At 53.3% G+C, this 17,015-nt stretch overlaps 1 protein-coding gene across 3 annotated transcripts in view; it reads left to right on the top strand.

The window, feature by feature from the left end:
• The window catches only part of FAM20A (FAM20A golgi associated secretory pathway pseudokinase), a 51,878-nt gene extending 36,939 nt beyond the window's left edge, over window positions 1-14,939 (top strand). For all 3 annotated transcript variants that reach the window (XM_047831778.1, XM_047831776.1, XM_047831777.1), the window contains exons 2-11: window positions 1,124-1,308; window positions 2,039-2,089; window positions 3,874-3,952; window positions 9,162-9,254; window positions 10,033-10,148; window positions 10,829-11,009; window positions 11,995-12,104; window positions 12,487-12,568; window positions 13,034-13,093; window positions 14,308-14,939. In XM_047831778.1, coding sequence (XP_047687734.1) covers window positions 1,134-1,308; window positions 2,039-2,089; window positions 3,874-3,952; window positions 9,162-9,254; window positions 10,033-10,148; window positions 10,829-11,009; window positions 11,995-12,104; window positions 12,487-12,568; window positions 13,034-13,093; window positions 14,308-14,572 — 1,212 coding nt within the window. In that variant the 5' untranslated portion in view covers window positions 1,124-1,133 and the 3' untranslated portion in view covers window positions 14,573-14,939. The remainder of the gene's footprint in view (window positions 1-1,123; window positions 1,309-2,038; window positions 2,090-3,873; window positions 3,953-9,161; window positions 9,255-10,032; window positions 10,149-10,828; window positions 11,010-11,994; window positions 12,105-12,486; window positions 12,569-13,033; window positions 13,094-14,307) is intronic.
• The last annotated feature ends 2,076 nt before the right edge of the window (window positions 14,940-17,015 follow it).

The following is a 17,015-nucleotide window of genomic DNA, read 5'->3' as shown; positions in this document are numbered from 1 at the left end:
TGGCCTCTCCTCGCGCACCCCTGTAATACCCCATTCAATCCAAACGCCCCCCATTCATTAGGATCAAGCTGAAGTCCACCTTCCTCCCCGATTGTCTTCCTCTGACCAGTCTCTCCCTTCTCCAAAATATTGGGAGCGAGGGGGTAGTCTGAGCCACATATCTAGCAGTCAACTTATAACCGCCTTCTATTTGGCTCCCATGATTTCACAGACCTACAACTTGTCTCCCAAACTAGACTCTTGGCCTCCGTAGGGCACTGGCATTGGTTTTTATTTGTACCCTGGTAGAAAAGGCTCTTGAGGGGCGCCTGGGTGGCGCAGTCGGTTAAGCGTCCGACTTCAGCCAGGTCACGATCTCGCGGTCCGTGAGTTCGAGCTCCGCGTGGGGCTCTGGGCTGATGGCTCGGAGCCTGGAGCCTGTTTCCGATTCTGTGTCTCCCTCTCTCTCTGCCCCTCCCCCGTTCATGCTCTATCTCTCTCTGTCCCAAAAATAAATAAACGTTGAAAAAAAAAATTTTTAAAAAAGAAAAAAGAAGAAAAGGCTCTTGAGTGGGCCAACAGTAAATGGCTAATTAATTCTTCTTTTCCTATATGACTCATCGTTTAATCTATTGTCTAATCTGTCTCTACTTAAGGGATCCTTGCCCTCCATTCATTTCCTTCTCTCCGAAGGTCAGAAAATAGTGGGGAAATATAACATACAGACTTTTCCATGGAAAAGTGCACAGGAGAGGCCCAGAACACCTCCCCGAGATCCCCAGTTAGAGGAAGTCCCCAATTTTACTCGTCCTCATCTACTCTTTTCCTCTGCCGTGGTTGTCATGGTTTATAGTTAGGTATTTGTGTGTTTGTGTATGACACTGTGTAACCATGCACCTGTTGCACTGGCTAGATTGTAAGCCCTCGGCGGGCAAGGAAGGTGTGTGCCCGTTTTGCTCCCCGCCACCCCTCCCCCCCGCCAAGGTATCCTAAGCACAGCAAAAGGCCGGGTACACAGTGGGCGCTTAATACTGCTGCTGAACGAATGAAAGAATGAATAGAGAGCCCAGACACGGTGCTTTCGCAAGTCTCTGCCTTCTCGTAGCCCAGCTGAAACAGAACAAAACTCTCTCTGCTCTTTCAGGCGGCACAAGATGTACCAAGAACAGCTCAACCTTACCTCCCTGGACGCGCCACTACAGCTCCAACTTGACGCCAGCTGGATCCAGTTCCACCTGGGGATCAGCCGCCACGGGCTGTACCCCCGGTCCAGCCCTGTCGTCCGCCAACTGCTCCAGGACATGAGACGCTCTCCCACCATCAGCGCTGGTGAGGCTCACAGGGTCGCCTTGTGGGACGCCTTGACTTTCTCCCAGAGAAGCTGCGTAAACCATGTCAGGCTGGGCTCTAGCGTGAAATCTTAAAGGGTTGACTCTGACACCTGATAGGTAAGAAGAAGAAAAGGCTAGCCATTGATCCTTTCCCCCTTTGAAAGACCTCTTTTCATTCTGATCGCCTCACCACCCCATCAGAGAGCCCTAAGAGTTTCCACACACTTAAAGGATGGTGGTTTTGCTACCATTTATTGGATGCTCCTTTGGAACCTGTCAACGATCTTTCATACAGTGACTACGTGACGTAGACCTTATCGTGGCCATTTTACAGGCGGGGAAACTGAGACTCAGAGAGGTTAATCAGCTCAGCCAAAGACCCCGTGGTGGCGCTGGGATTCAAACACAGACCTGCTGTGTCCCAGGTCTGGGCTCTCAAGCACTCCAACAGTCCAGTTTCTAGCAGAGACCAGACTAGCATCCTTCACTCACCCAGGCGCTGTTCGAGTACCCACTGAAGGGCTAGAGGGCACGGGCCCTGGGACGGAGCAGGGTGGAGGCTGCAGCCAGCTGGGGCCCCGGGACGTGCCCTGCTGAGTGGGCAAGGGCCCCCTGGGCCGCCTCACCGTCTCCCCCACTGCGGTCTAAACCAGAGTCGAGGGCCCTGTGTGGTGGGCTCTTCCAGGAACAAGCCTGGATGGTCTCACTGCCCTTTTCCTTCTTTGCAGATTACAGTCAGGACGAGAAAGCCCTGCTTGGGGCTTGTGACTGCACCCAGAGTAAGTGGCCCGGCCCCGCCTCTGTCCAGCCCCCTCCCCTCCACAGCCCTGTGAACCCCAAGATTTGGCAACAACAGGGGGGCCCATCGTCCACTCCGTGGTCCACTCCTGGTCGGAAGCTGGAGCGTGACTCTCTCTGCCTAATCTCTGAGAACGCGACATTTTCCCCCACCCACCCACCCACACAAAAGAAAAGGGATTTTAAGAGGGACAGTTACCAGGCCCCGCTGGTGAGCCTGGGGTCCCTGCATCATCAAGGAGCTCGCTAGGAATGCAAAATGTCGGGGTGCCTGGGTGGCTCAGTCAGTTAAGCATCCAACCATTGATCTCAGCTCAGGCCTCGATCTCAGGGTTGTGAGTTCAAGCCCCGGCTGGGCTCTGCGCTGGGCCCGAAGCCTGCTTAAAAAAAATAAAAATAGAAAAGGGATGCAAAATTTCCGGCCCCGCTCTGCTTTTCTGAATCGGAATCTGGAAATTAACAACATCGTCGGTTCTCAAGCTGGCCCCGTACTAGAGTTGCCCGGAGAGCTTTAAAAGGTACCGTGTACTGGGGCGCCTGGGTGGCGCAGTCGGTTAAGCATCCGACTTCAGCCAGGTCACGATCTCGCGGTCCGTGAGTTCGAGCCCCGCGTCGGGCTCTGGGCTGATGGCTCAGAGCCTGGAGCCTGTTTCCGATTCTGTGTCTCCCTCTCTCTCTGCCCCTCCCCCGTTCATGCTCTGTCTCTCTCTGTCCCAAAAATAAACGTTGAAAAAAAAAATTTAAAAAAAAAGGTACCGTGTACTGACCTCCCCCCCACCCCAGGAGATTTTAATTCAGTTGTATGGGGTGATCCCCAGGCAGCAGAATTTTGAAGCCCTCCGGGTGCTTCTAATGTACCCAAAGTTGAGACCCACCGGGGTAAATGATGAAAAGAATCAAAAAGATAAATGTGAGCTATAGCCCCTCCCAGGGTGGTATGAATTGGGTACAGGCGTGCCTGGACACCGGAATCCCCAGCCCTCAGTGTGGGCAGGTCTGGGCCGGACACTGAGGCCCACAGGCCAGTCACCGCCAGCGATGAGTAACCTCACGCATTGACGGCAATACTTACCCACCAGGGAAATCCCCGTGTAAGTCATGATGTGACAAAGGTTTGGAAGAAAGTTTGTAGGGCCCGGGGCTCCCCTTTCCTTTAGTTTAGCACCTGCCCTTTGCCATCTGATAGAAGACAAAGGCTGAGCAAGTCGTTGTCCCAACCGTCACGGGGCTTATAGCAAGGCCAGGATGGGGCAAAGCGTGTGAAGGGCTCCGTGACATCCCTGGAGGCAGCGCTCAGCTCAGGGTGACGGAGGTGCCCCCGCAGGTGTCTTACTCACCAGACCCTGTCTCACCCAGGTATGCAGTGTCGAATGGAAAGAGATGTCGATAGACTTGCCCAGTGCAGTGTAACAGGTAGCACAGCCAGAATCCATTGGGACGGAAGTACAAAGAGGAAGACAGTGGTTCTTCTTAGGAAAATGTTTTCTGGGGTTTGCAGTGAGTGTCTGTCCGGGGAATCCCGCATTGTCTGCCCTGTTCCCACGACAGCAGACAAAGTAATGTCTCGAGCCCCTGGACCCACTCTCCGTGGCCTGACACGCTAGACCTTACCCTGCAAGGTTTTGAAAGCAAACGCTAGGCTTCGGGGTCTTATTCAGTAAGAGCCAAGAGAAGAAATCAGCTGGCTTTTTTGAGTGAACAAAGGCTCACAGCCCCGAGGTTAGGCCCAGAAGGATTGTTAACTCCCCCCTTCTCCCCCTTACAGTTGTGAAACCCAGTGGGGTCCACCTCAAGCTGGTTCTGAGGTTCTCAGACTTCGGGAAGGCCATGTTCAAACCCATGAGGTAAGTGACTGCCTTCCTCACCTCCACGTCCAGCTGTGGCAGCCGTAAGGGAGTTTTGACCAAAAATTAATAAACGTGGGCTAAAACCTTCAAGCTAGTCCTTTATGGGCTCTCTTGGGGGCAGTCTGCCCAAGCGTATAACTCATTTTAGTGATCATGAAAAACAGTAAAAGGCAGTCTTGATCAGGCCGTTGCTCGTATCTAGGCCACGTGCTTTACCTGATTGGCTCTTGGGTCATCAATAGGCTTATGGGCCAGGTACTGTCACAGAGGGGCCACCTTGCCCCAACCTCCCTGCTGCAAGCAGCGGAACTGGGATTCAAACCCAGACGGCTGGCTTGCAGAATTCCCACTGCACCTCTATACTTGATCCCCACTTTTGTTTCCAGGCCCAGGACCCTCACAAAGTCTACTTTATAGATGACTGAGAAACTAGACAAGGAAGAAAGGTACTAGGGAGAAAATTACACCTTTACGTTAATTTCGGTTTTATTCCTAACAACAGCAGATACATGTCTTTAAAATACTGTGCCACAGATGTGTGGGCGAAATACTATGCAGTCAGTCTACAGACAGAGCTTGGGGTGCGTATGGATTCCTGGCCCCAAAGGGTCTATAGCTCAAAGACTGGGGACTTTTGAGGTGACACTGTCCCTCCTGCAGATGACACGCACAAGGGAAAATGGCCCAAGAGGGGTTCCCGTTACCCAGGTCACGCTTTCTGCCAGAAAGCACTGTCTTCCAGGGGATCCAATTAGACTGACTTAGAGTCCAAACCTTCTGGCAATGGACAGGCCTTAGTACGTGCATTGCTTTGGCAAAACACCCCTTTAAAGAGAGCTTCTGTGTACACTGGGATCACTTGGGGACCCTTAAACATCCTGATGCCTGGGGCACCTGGGTGGCTCAGTCGGTTCAGCGTCTCACTTCAGCTCAGATCACAGTCTCACGGTTCCTGACTTCGAGGCCCGCGTCGGGCTCTGTGCTGATAGCTCAGAGCCTGGAGCCTGTTTCCGATTCTGTGTCTCCCTCTCTCTCTGATCCTCCCCCGTTCATGCTGTGTCTCTCTCTGTCTCAAAAATAAATAAATAAATAAATAGCCTGATGCCTGAGTCCCACCCTCCGGGAGTCCACTAGGACTGGTCTGGGAGCTCCCCCTGTGATCCCAAGGCCAGACGACCTTGGGAACCGCTGCTACATAAGGGGATCCTCCATTGCTCCCGTGTGAGAATCCAAACACCTAGTTATTTGGTCAATTTCAACCTGTAACTTATCAGAGAGGTACATGAAACAAGTGAATGTCTGCCTATGTTTAATTTATTGATGAAAAAGACCCCATCCTATAAAACGATATGTAGATTCGTAGAAATCTTGCCTGTTCCTTCCAGACTCTTGCCTCATCCTTTTTTGCCAGACTCTTTTTCGCTCATCCAAAAAAAATTTTATTTATTTATTTTGAGAAAGAGAGACAGAGAGTGCGAGCAAGGGACGGGCAGAGAGAGAGGGAGAGAGAATCCCAAGCAGGCTCCACGCTGTCAGCACAGAGCCCAACATGGGGCTCAAACTGTGAGATCATGACCTGAGCCAAAATCAAGAGTTAGACGCTTAACCAACTGAGCCACCCAGCGAACCATCACTCATCCAAAATGCTTATTGTCAATCATCATCGTCACCAGGGTCAAGTTGAGGGCCAATGTTGAAAGAATGTTAAGTTCCACACCCTTCACTGCCACCAGTCTGTTTTAACCAGTTCTGTCGGTAATAAAACCCAACGAAAAATGGAGGCATCTCTGCTGAAGGAGTCTATCCCCGACAAAATAAGTTAAGAGGAGGCTGTGTCATTTGAGAACAGGCAAGGAATCAAGTATAGAGAAGTTCATTTTTCTGAGGGACAGTTTTGGGAGGGGATCTCATCTCGTATTCAGGCATATAAAATACTGGGGGAAAATTGTGTTCCTTTTTAGAGGGAGCGATCCCAGTGAGCAATACTGGGGGAAAATTGTGTTCCTTTTTTTTTTTTTTTTTTAACGTTTATTTATTTTTGAGACAGAGAGAGACAGAGCATGAACGGGGGAGGGGCAGAGAGAGAGAGAGGGAGATACAGAATCAGAAGCAGGCTCCAGGCTCTGAGCCATCAGCCCAGAGCCTGACTCGGGGCTCGAACTCACAGACCGCGAGATCGTGACCTGAGCTGAAGTCGGACGCTTAACCGACTGAGCCACCCAGGCGCCCTGTGTGTTCCTTTTTAAAGGGAGCGATCCCAGCGAGCACACCTGGCTGGTTTAGCCAAGGCTCCAGGAGAAGGCAGGTGATTCTTTGTCGCACCACTCGGCTGAACACAGAGCCACCAAGTTTGGGGAATTACAGGGCTTTAAACGATTATTATGGTTAGTCATGCAGGGTGAGCGCAGGCTCAGAGGTGAGCACTGGTTACAGAGAGGAGGCAGAAGGAATGCGGATGTAGAAACACGAGGCATTAAAGAGAAGCATAAAAACAGTGATAAACTGGGGCCTCTGGGTGGCTCAGTTGGTTAAGCATCCCACCCTTGATTTTGGCTCAGGTCACGATCATGCGGTTCGTGAGATCAAACCCTGAGTCGGGCTCTGTGCTGATGGCACAGAGTCTGCTTGGGATTCTCTCTCTCCCTTTCTCTCTGTCTCTGCCCCTCCCCCCACTCCGGCTCTCTCTTTCTCTAAATAAACTAAAAAACCGATGAGAAATCTGCAAATTCACCTCACCTCATCGGCTCCACGAGTTGCATTCTCAGAGCAGAATTCTTATCCGGCACATGAGTATGGCTGTGAGCTTTTAAAACGAAAGCCGATATAGAGCGGATGAGGTTCACTGTGACTTTTTATACGTGGGGACGAAAACCACTCACACGGGCCACGTTTTCCTGCAGGAAAGAACAGGAAGTACTTGCCTGCCCCGTCACTTAACAAACAAAATACAAAGACTGTTCAAACGAACAGGGTTATCTCTCTGAGCCTAACGCAAAAGTTTCCAACATTGTGTCTATTCTTAACACCGTAACACAAAGTGCAAATGTGCATCTGTACGCAATTTAGTCCAAACCCAAACAGCATCGTTTAAAAATGTTTTCCTTGGAAAAGCATGCGTTTATTTCTACATGTAACTTACAGTAAAAAAAAAAAAAAAATTGTCCCTTATTAAAAACGTCTTCAGATGATTTCAATTCTGACCATAATTCAAGATTATATTTTTCACGTGATATATGCAATATATATACTGAGAAATACGTCAGCGCTTGCCGAAGCCTGAGAAGCACCCAGGTAAAAATGATTTTCAAGTTTAAAATCACATCTAGATATGCCTTACAAAAACAGGGAAAAGATGCTTTAGAAAATTCTAGAAAGGGCCGGAAGATTGTGTAATCTTAGGGATGGATGCCTGGATGTATTCTTCTGGATATTCTTCAGGAATTAAAATTTGGAGACTGGGACACACGGACGGTCCTTGCTGCCCAGACATCCAGAGGCAACGCTGGTGAGGAGATGCGGGGCAGGCCTGGGCACCGAGGCCGGTCCACTAAATGTGGCTGCGCCCTTTTTAAATAGAATCCCTGCTTCTGGGCAGCCTCTCGCTGTGGTTTCTAGGACTTGTGTTTCTTGGCAAAGCGCACGTCACTATTTCAATTGCTGGGGCTGTGTGTTTACAGCTTTCTGCAACACTGTGCTTATTTACCTGTGGATGGCCTCTGCAGCTCTCTCGCGGTCCCACACGATGGATGATACGATTGCTCAAAGGTCTTCGTCCTTCTGTATCTTAGCGTCGAGGCAGGTCACCCAGGCTGCCCGTGATGACCGCGAGGCACCTTCCTGAACACACACGCCAGCCGGCCCGTCACACCCAGGCAGGCTGTCGCTTTTCAGGAATCCGTTAGAAATTTTAAAATGTACATAAATCAATTTCCTCTGCACCAGCCTCCCTTGAGCCTCTGGCTGGGCTCACTCTCAGGAACCAACTGAGGTTTCTCTGAGGGGACAGGCTCGATTACTCACCCTTGTCACCCTAAGACCTGAACCCTCTCTGTTCTTCAATATCAGTTGTACTAAACTATAATATAATAACCCGGGGCGCCTGGGTGGCTCAGTCGGTTGAGCGGCCGACTTCGGCTCAGGTCATGATCTCGCGGTCTGTGAGTTCGAGCCCCGCATCGGGCTCTGTGCTGACAGCTCAGAGCCTGGAGCCTGTTTCGGATTCTGTGTCTCCTTCTCTCTCTGACCCTCCCCCATTCATGCTCTGTCTCTCTCTGTCTCAAAAATAAATAAACGTTAAAAAAAAATTTTTTTTAAATATAATAACCCTAGGGCACTGTTCCTGTTATACCACCCCGCCTGCTCGTCTACCCCTAACCCTTGACACCTGGGTCTGTGCCAGCTGCTTTCGTTCTCTTCTGTTTACACCTGCTGAAGGATGTCTGTCTTTCTTCCGGACCCAACTACTTTTTTAATTTTTTTTTTTTTTTTAACGTTTATTTATTTTTGGGACAGAGAGAGACAGAGCATGAACGGGGGAGGGGCAGAGAGAGAGGGAGACACAGAATCGGAAAGAGGCTCCAGGCTCTGAGCCATCAGCCCAGAGCCCGACGTGGGGCTCGAACTCACAGACCGTGAGATCGTGACCTGGCTGAAGTCGGACGCTCAACCGACTGCGCCACCCAGGCGCCCCCCAACTACTTTTTAAAAAAAATTTTTTTTAATTTATTTATTTTTGAGAGAGAGAGAGTGCACAGGTGCAAGTTGGGGAGGGGCAGAGAGAGAGGAAGACACAGAACCCGAAGCAGGCTCCAGGCTCCGAGCCGTCAGCACAGAGCCCGATGCGGGGCTCGAACCCACAAACCGGGAGATCATGACCTGAGCCGAAGTCGGACGCTTCACCGACTAGGCCACCCAGGCACCCCTGGACTCAACTACTTTTTAAAAGAATCAGCCGCTGTCTCCAAAGTTGCTCAAACAGGAGACCTGGTAGGGGGAGTGCCTGCCGGACAAGCTCCGGGGAGAATCCTGCAGGTCTGCCCCGGGCCCAGGGAGCCGCAGGCCGACCGTGGTGTCCCGCTCCGTCATGCACACGGACCTTAAAAGCATGAAAGCATGTTTCCCCTTCCCTGCGATCACGCTTCTCAGCTCTCTTCTCAGGCTCCCGCTGAAGTCTGAGTCCAGGGCGTGACTCCTCCCTTCCTTCCAGACAGCAGCGACATGAAGAGACACCCGCCGACTTCTTCTATTTCATCGACTTCCAGAGACACAACGCTGAGATTGCAGCTTTCCACCTGGACAGGTAGGGCCGGGCCCCGGGGACGTGGCGTGGACTTGGAGGGCTGACCGCCAGAGAGGGGCGCTGGGCAGACCCCCAGGTGGCAAGCCCCTGGCATTTCTTCCTTCTGGCACCCGGTCATTCGTGAACCTCAGTGTTGCCCTTGAACCCAACGCGTTTCCTCACTCAGCCCCACCACTGAAAAACACAAGGTCTCTAAGGTAATAAGAATGACCTAGAGAGAAAACTAACCCTGCCAGGAGGCTCAGGCTGCCACCTTGGAGCTGACCTTGCCCTTTGCTCTAGTTTCCTGCTCTGGAGACGGGGAAAAGGCATTCACCCCCATGTACCCCCGGAGTCTTAAAGTTAAACGATGTTAAAAGGTGAAAGCGCGGTCCTAAACTTCCTCCCCTCCTATCTGCCCGGCATTGCTACTCAAGGTGTGTTCTGTGGACTGGCCGCCAGGGGGCACCACCCGGGAGCTTTTCACAAATGCCGAATCTTGGGCTCCCCCCTGGACCCACTGAGTCAGAGCTTGCAAGTGAGCGAGATGCCAGGTGACTCGTTACGTACATGGAATTACGAGAAGCTCTGACCTAGGACACGGCCTGCGTTGTGCGAAGGCTTGCCCAGGAGGCCTGCCGGCATCGGGATTCCTTTTCCACTCCTTCCGATACGGGTTTGCCCTGGGCACGGTCAGCTCAGTAGCGCAGAGCGCCCTCGGCTGGCCGTGGTCGGGAATGGCAGTCGACGTCCAACGGGCCACCACCGCCCTCCCTGAGCAAGGCTTTGTCTCTTTCAGGATTCTGGACTTCCGGCGAGTGCCACCCACAGTGGGGAGGCTAGTCAATGTCACCAAGGAAATCCTAGAGGTCACCAAGAATGAAATCCTGCAGAGTGTTTTCTTCGTCTCTCCAGGTGGAGTACTGGCCGGAGCAGGGTTTGCCACCGGGATGGGTATATGCTGCCCCCGGACGCTCCCCCCTGGTGCCCCCGAGCATCACGCGTGTGAGATGCCAAGCAGGCTGTGTGGGCGTGAGCTACAGCGCCAGCCTCCCCGGCATCAGATGTTACCCATGCAAACAAAGAGCATTCTAATCACACGGATGGCATGCCGGGAGGCGGGGTCCCACGCTTCCTCTGTCCTGAGACATTTGAAAATTGGTACCCAGCATCCCCAGTCTAAAAGCATTCACGGGGCGCCTGGGAGGCTCAGTCGGTTAAGCGTCCGACTGTTGGGTTCCGGCTCAGCTCACGGTCTCATGCTTTGTGGGTTCGGGCCCTGCCTCAGGCTCTGAGCTGACAGCATGGAGTCTGCTTGGGATTCTCTCTCTCTCTCTCCCCGTCTTTCTTTCTCTCTCTCTCTGCCCCTCCCCCGCTGGCTCTGTCTCTCTCTCAAAATAAATAAATAGAAAAAAAAAAAAAAGCATTCACAAGCCCTGACATCTGGAAATGCAATATTTTCTTCTTCTTCTGCCTCTTCCCAAGCTGTGAGTTCAGGGTTTCCCTTCCCTCCTAGAGGATTTGGGGGGGGGGGGGGCGCTGCAAAATGGCCTTGCCCCCTTCTCTTAGTCCTCTCTCTCCTCCGCACCCTCCAGCCAGCAACGTGTGCTTCTTTGCCAAGTGCCCATACATGTGCAAGACTGAATACGCCGTCTGCGGTAACCCGCACCTGCTGGAGGGCTCCCTCTCCGCCTTCCTGCCGTCCCTCAACCTGGCCCCCAGGCTGTCTGTGCCCAACCCCTGGATCCGCTCCTACTCGCTGGCAGGAAAAGAGGAGTGAGTTGGCCCCTGGCCACAGTGCCCTGCCCCCGGCCCTCCAGGCTTGTCCCTGACAGTGGCTATAGCCCCTGTCCCAAGGCCTGGCGGCTGGCCTGGCTTTTGGACCCCAGAAGCTGCCCCCGACCATTTGCCTGGCATGGATTCTGGAACCAGCTGTGCCTCGTCTCCCCCTTTCGCTCATGGATTCAGTTACAAAGAGCCTACTGTGCACCCAGTACTGGGTGCCAGGGGGTACGCAAACCAAAAAGACCCAGGCTCTCCCCTCGGGAGGCTCCCAGCCTAGTGGGGTGGTCAGACAAGAAGCCTGAGTATGAAAACACGGTGCTACAGCTGCCTGTCATACACACGAGCCCATGAGGAGCCCAGGGGAGGGACGCCTGCTTCCCTCTGGCTGCTCCCCCAGGGCCAAGCCCACAGCAGGCGCTCAGTTTCTAGCAGGTGATGGAATGCATAGGTTCATCCGTCCAGCCACTGCTGAGGAGAAGTGAGTGGAGAAGGGTTTCTGGAGGACAGGACAGATCCTCGGGGACTCGTGAAGGCAGGGTCAGAGCCCAGCAGATGGACAGGGACAAGGGGGCATTCTAGCAGAGGAGCATAGGAAAGGGAGAGGTGACAGAGAATTGGGGGCCTGGCAGGGGGGCTCCGAATGGTTCAGGGCCAGGGTCCAGGAGGCTCGGTGACAGGAGCTGCAGGCTCTGGCACGCGGTATCCCAGCCAGGAGTATAGCGCCCAGCAGAATGGATGCTCAGGACCCAGAACCTTCTTCGCCCCATGTGGGGTCTGCAGCCCACCCCCCCCCCCCACATCTTTGCCCGGGGGCCTCCTGTGTCCCCAGCTACCACCCGCATGCCCAGGACCTGCCGGCAGCCCAGGGTGGGATCGGGGAGGCAGGGATTGGAGGGGGCGAGGGGAGGTGTGAGAAGGACCCCCAACACCTTGCCATCTTGGCTCTTCCAGCCCCAGGACTTCTTCTCCCCCTCAGGTGGGAGGTCAATCCGTTGTACTGCGACACGGTGAAACAGATCTACCCATACAACAGCAGCCGCCGTCTCCTCAACATCATCGACATGGCCATCTTCGACTTCTTGATAGGTAGGTCCCCGGGCTCGGGCCCTGGGCCGCAGCGGCGCCCCCCCCCCGCTCTGGGGCTGGGATTCGCCGTGACCTTGGGCGGAAGAGTTGCAGCCTGGAGCGCGAGGACTGAGTGAGCTGGGGAGCGGCCAGGTCCCAGACGGCAGAAGTTCCCACGCTCCCCTCTTCAGAGAGGACGTCACTCGGGAGGCAGGCACGCGGTGTGAGAACGGCCCACCGGAGGGCTTGCTTGCCTGGGTTGGCTCCCTTCTCCCTCTGCGGCTCCACCCAGGACCCCGGGGAAACAGCCTGTGGCCCTGGGTTCGGAGTCCGGCCTCAGCCGGTGACAGGCCTCCGTGCCCGGGAGAGCTCAGAGGTCCGCAGCGTCTGCCCTCCTTCACAGGGAACATGGACCGTCACCATTACGAGATGTTCACCAAATTTGGGGATGACGGGTTCCTTATTCACCTTGACAACGCCAGAGGGTAAGTGGGCCAAGGCCGTGGCCCTGGTGCGGCTGCCCGGGGCAAACGGGAGGCCCTTCCCCTGTCCCGTTCCCGGCCGCCTTGCCCCACTTCTTCCACTTCCTTTTCCTCTTCCTCTTTGCTAAGTGACGCTAGAGTCGCCTCCTACCCGGGAGCGTTAGTGAAACAGACTCACGTTTTCCGTATTTTTTTTTTTTACCGCGTGGTTCAGTCTTGGAGGCAGAACACACGGTTCATCCTCAGTGCCTGGTCCCCCTGTAGTTAGGGAATGAATGAGCGAATGAACGAATGAAGGCACATCTTTGGACAGAGGCTTCTGTGAGCTGATTGAGGAGGGGGCTGGAGAGGAAGCCACACGATCCCCGGCCTTTTACCCCAGGGCTGTGAGTCAACACAAGGCTGAGGTAGAGGAGAGAGGCAACCATTAAGAAGGAGGCCACCCTGAAAGCCCGTGTCCCCTTCCAGGTTTGGACGACACTCCCAGGACGAACTCTCCATCCTGTCACCGCTGTCCCAGTGTTGCAGGTAAGCTTTCAGCTCCGGGGCAGGTCACGATCGCGACTCCTCACGCTCTGAAGGTGTCAAGTGTGCGCTAGGACGCCGGTGGGAAGGATGAAGGGAATGACCTCCTTTCTGGTACAGCCACAGAACCGTCCCCAGCAACAGCCTCTTTCACCTTTCAGCATAGGATGACTGAGGACCTCAAGGCTTGCAAACCCTCCGGCTGCCCACTTTAATCTTTAGCCCACTCAGAGATCTCACTCTTGCAAAGCCTGGGTCTTCAACGGGACTAATCACATCTCTGCTTCGCTCAGCACTCACAGAAGCTCAGATTACTACCTGCTCACAGGTCTAAGATCCTGATGGAAATCCCATAAACTTGGGGCGCCCGGCTGGCTCAGTTGGTAGAACACACGACTCTTGATCTCAGATCAGGTCGGGGGTTCGAGCCCCACATTGGGTGTAGAGAGTACTTAAAAATAAAATCTTAAAAAAAAAAAAAAAAGTCCCATAAACTCACGTCAGGTTGAAAGGAGGTAGTTAGACTTTGTGCGGCCGCCATTCTCTAGAGAATGTCTAACCCACCTCCACACCTCTCCGGGGCTCAGGTCAGGCTCGTGAAATGGCCCACCTGCTCAGGTGCGGTATCCAGATCTAACTAGAAATCCCGGGACGCGCGCCTAGCAAAACCACCTTTCATTTCCGGCTGGGAAACTCAGAGCGAAGCATGTTCTTTATCTGCTTCCTAGCTTCACTTAAGCGTGCCTCCCTCCATCCCTCCCTGTCCTCCTCAGGCCAGGCAGTGGCTGTTGAGAAAGCCAGTCGGACAATTAAGCTGCTTACACATCTGAGTGCAAGTCGGATCCCCACATACGAAGCAGTCCAATTCCTAAAGCCCGGATTGGTTCCACCCCATTGCCATCCCTCCAAGAACCTGACACAGAGAAATCGTATAACGTTGGCAAGGAACAACCTGGAGGCTGGCTTTGGAGGTGGCGAACGTCCTCATCATGTCACCTGCCGGAAGCTTCTCTCGTTGGCTTTAAATCTCCTTGAGATGCCATTCAATGTGGCTTATTTCCTTTTCCCTGGTTTTCGTGAAAATGGGCTCGAAAAGACCCCGGGGAAGGCGGCTCCCAGGACATCAGCTACAACAGCTGCTTGCGGGGAACCGAGCTCAGGCAGGCTTTTCCCTTTGCATTTTACTTAACTTGCCTCCTCTGACTTCGTCCTTCCAGGATAAAAAAGAAAACGCTTTCGCACCTGCAGCTGCTGGCCCAAGGCGACTACAGACTCAGTGACGTGATGCGGGAGTCTTTGCTAGAAGACGAGCTCAGCCCCGTCCTCACGGAGCCCCACCTGCTGGCCCTGGACCGGAGACTCCAAATCATCCTTCAGACAGTGAAGGGGTGTGTGGAGGCCCACGGAGAGCAGAGCGTCATAGCCAGTGACCCCGCAGGAGAGTCGGCCCCGGACTCTGGCCGGGCTAACCCGACAAGCTAGGGGCCGGGTGAAGCCGCATGTCAGGGACGACGCCTGCGGCCGGCGGTGGACTCGGGTGCGGACCCCGGCTTCCTCGCGCCCCCGTCGAGGGGGGAGGCGCTGGGTCAGGAAGTCCTGGGGCACCAGGATGATTCTACAGGAGCAAGACCCAAAGGAGAGGGATCCGCCGAACTTCCTCGGTGCACTGCTTCTCTAGGGGACCTCCTTGGCTCCCTCTTTCCCAGAAGGCACTGCTTCATCAAGGCCACAGACCAGCTCCTGAACCCACCAGGGGAATCTGGACAGGAGTCGGGCTTGGAAGGCCGGGAAGCCTTGTCCCCGGGAAAAGGGTAGAACAAATAAAATAAAAGGACACCAGTGGCACCTAGCTGACCTCCAGATCCTTAGAATATCTACGAGGATAATTTCTGATCCAGATAAAATACCTGGCATCTCACAAGCAGACAAAAAAAACAAACAAAAAAAAAATCTAAAAATGGTAGCTCTCCAACCGGTTCAAAGTAGATCTAACCCTTTCTATTTATGTCCCAGTCACTGTGGCCCAAGTGAATAGAATAATCCCCGGCTGGCTGGTCCAAAAGTAGTTTCTCCAACGTTATTACGAGAGGTAGAAAGAACATAGGAATTTGCTCAGACTATCGGAAAGGGGATGTGTTCAATCTGAAGAGTATTGAAATCTCAAGTGAAAGGACATCAGGTATGTCAAAATTAGCGTCCGGCAACAATAGATGGAACTTCAGTGAAGGGGAAAAGCAGGGCCGTCCCGAAGGGGGAACGGCACGTGCGTGAGCCTGTACTCCGGCAGGAGAAAAGCCAGGGCCCACCCCTCCCCCACAATCCTCTTTTCCAGAAGATCCCAGAACCTGTCACCCTCCTGGTTCCCGAGAGGCAGGGGGCTCTCTGGACAGGTCTGATGCTCTGGACGCCCCTCCCCAGCTGCTTTATCCAAAAAGGACTAAATTGAGTTGACTTTCGAAGCCTCCCTTAGAAGTTGAGTAGATAGGGGTCGCGTCCCCTCAGTTTTCTCCCTACTGACTCGCCCACATCGGAGAGGCCTGTCACCGGAGGCTCTGTCTCACGTGCCCTAAGTCAGGTCTGAAAACCCAAATGACAGGAACGTAGTCCTCCTGTGGGAGTGATCAGTCAGTCCACAAGTAAAAATGGCTGCCTCGATCACATCAACTTCTCTGAGGCCAGAGATTCCAATTCTAGAAATGTGAGGCGGGGGTGGGAGGGCCTGGGGAGGGGGGAGGGGGACTTGAAAGCTGTCAGCGAAGCAGGTCCCCGGTCAGGAACCGGAAAGGTCACCCAAGCCCTCCTCACTGGACAGTGACATGGGTCTTTCTGACCCAGCTGGTCCCCGTAAACCTGGGTCTCTGTGACATTCGCTGAGCTTGGGTTAGGAGAGTCAACAAACAGGTTTCTGAGACTCCCGAACACACAGGGGGAACCCCTGACCCTCCAATGTATACAGGAAAAAATGGTCTCAGAGAGATTAACTCAAATCACACCAGTGAATGATTTAAACCAACTCCCGGGTGTTCTTCCCACTGTGACACAGAAACCCAACGGTATGTCAGTCTGTGAAGTTGTGTTTGTTTCCGGAGAAAATGAACCCTTTTGCAGAACTTTCACCCCAGAGACTTCCATCACGGTAGGGCTCTACTACTGCTCAGGGTTTCCCACTTGATGGGCTGTCTCCTACTTCAACACAGGGTTTCCTCTGGGTAGAGGGACCAGGCCACCGCACACAGGATGGCAGAAAAAAATATGCAGGCAAAGATGTTCCAAGAATAGCACAGAACAGTCTGGGATGCCGAGCTGCAGAGCCTGCGGAAGGCAAGCCACAGCCCCATGTCAAACCCAGCCACGTTGAGGACAGTGCGCTGGTGTGAGAATGGCCTATGATAAATTTTGGTGCATTTTACAAACTAAGAGTAACAGCAATCCGTTTGACTACAATACGTAGGGTACGGAGAGATCTAATTATTTGCTTCAACGCTCCATTATTTTTTCACTGATGCGGAGGACAAGCCTGCATCAATGTCAAAAATACCAGAAAGCAAAAAGGCTCCTCTCTTCCGATGGTCAGGTTCTTCCAACACGTCCATTCTGGGCCACTGTTCAACTTCCCCTAACACAAAAATTCTCCCCTCTTTGTAAAAACTTTTCACATTACTATGGACAACGAACTGAAGAGTGAAAGGACACTGTACAGTTACACGAATTGGGAGAGGAAGGGGTTGGAAGGAATTTGTTTGAGCCTGCACAAAAGCCGGGAGGACAATCTGAGCTCGAAGACCGGAGAAAGTGCAGTGGGTTCTCTTACTCGTGGTAGTTTTACGGTCTATAAAGTCTCCACAGACGCCAAATTGGTGGAGACTGAATCATCCGCTCCTAGAGGACACACAGGGGGTAGATTCCCAGGAGCCTCTAGTGGCGA

This window comes from Prionailurus viverrinus, chromosome E1 (genome assembly GCF_022837055.1).
Source record: "Prionailurus viverrinus isolate Anna chromosome E1, UM_Priviv_1.0, whole genome shotgun sequence".
NCBI classification, from domain to species: Eukaryota; Metazoa; Chordata; class Mammalia; order Carnivora; family Felidae; genus Prionailurus; species Prionailurus viverrinus.
Note: the sequence above shows the minus strand (reverse complement) of the source record. Positions and strands in the feature narration are given on the sequence as shown.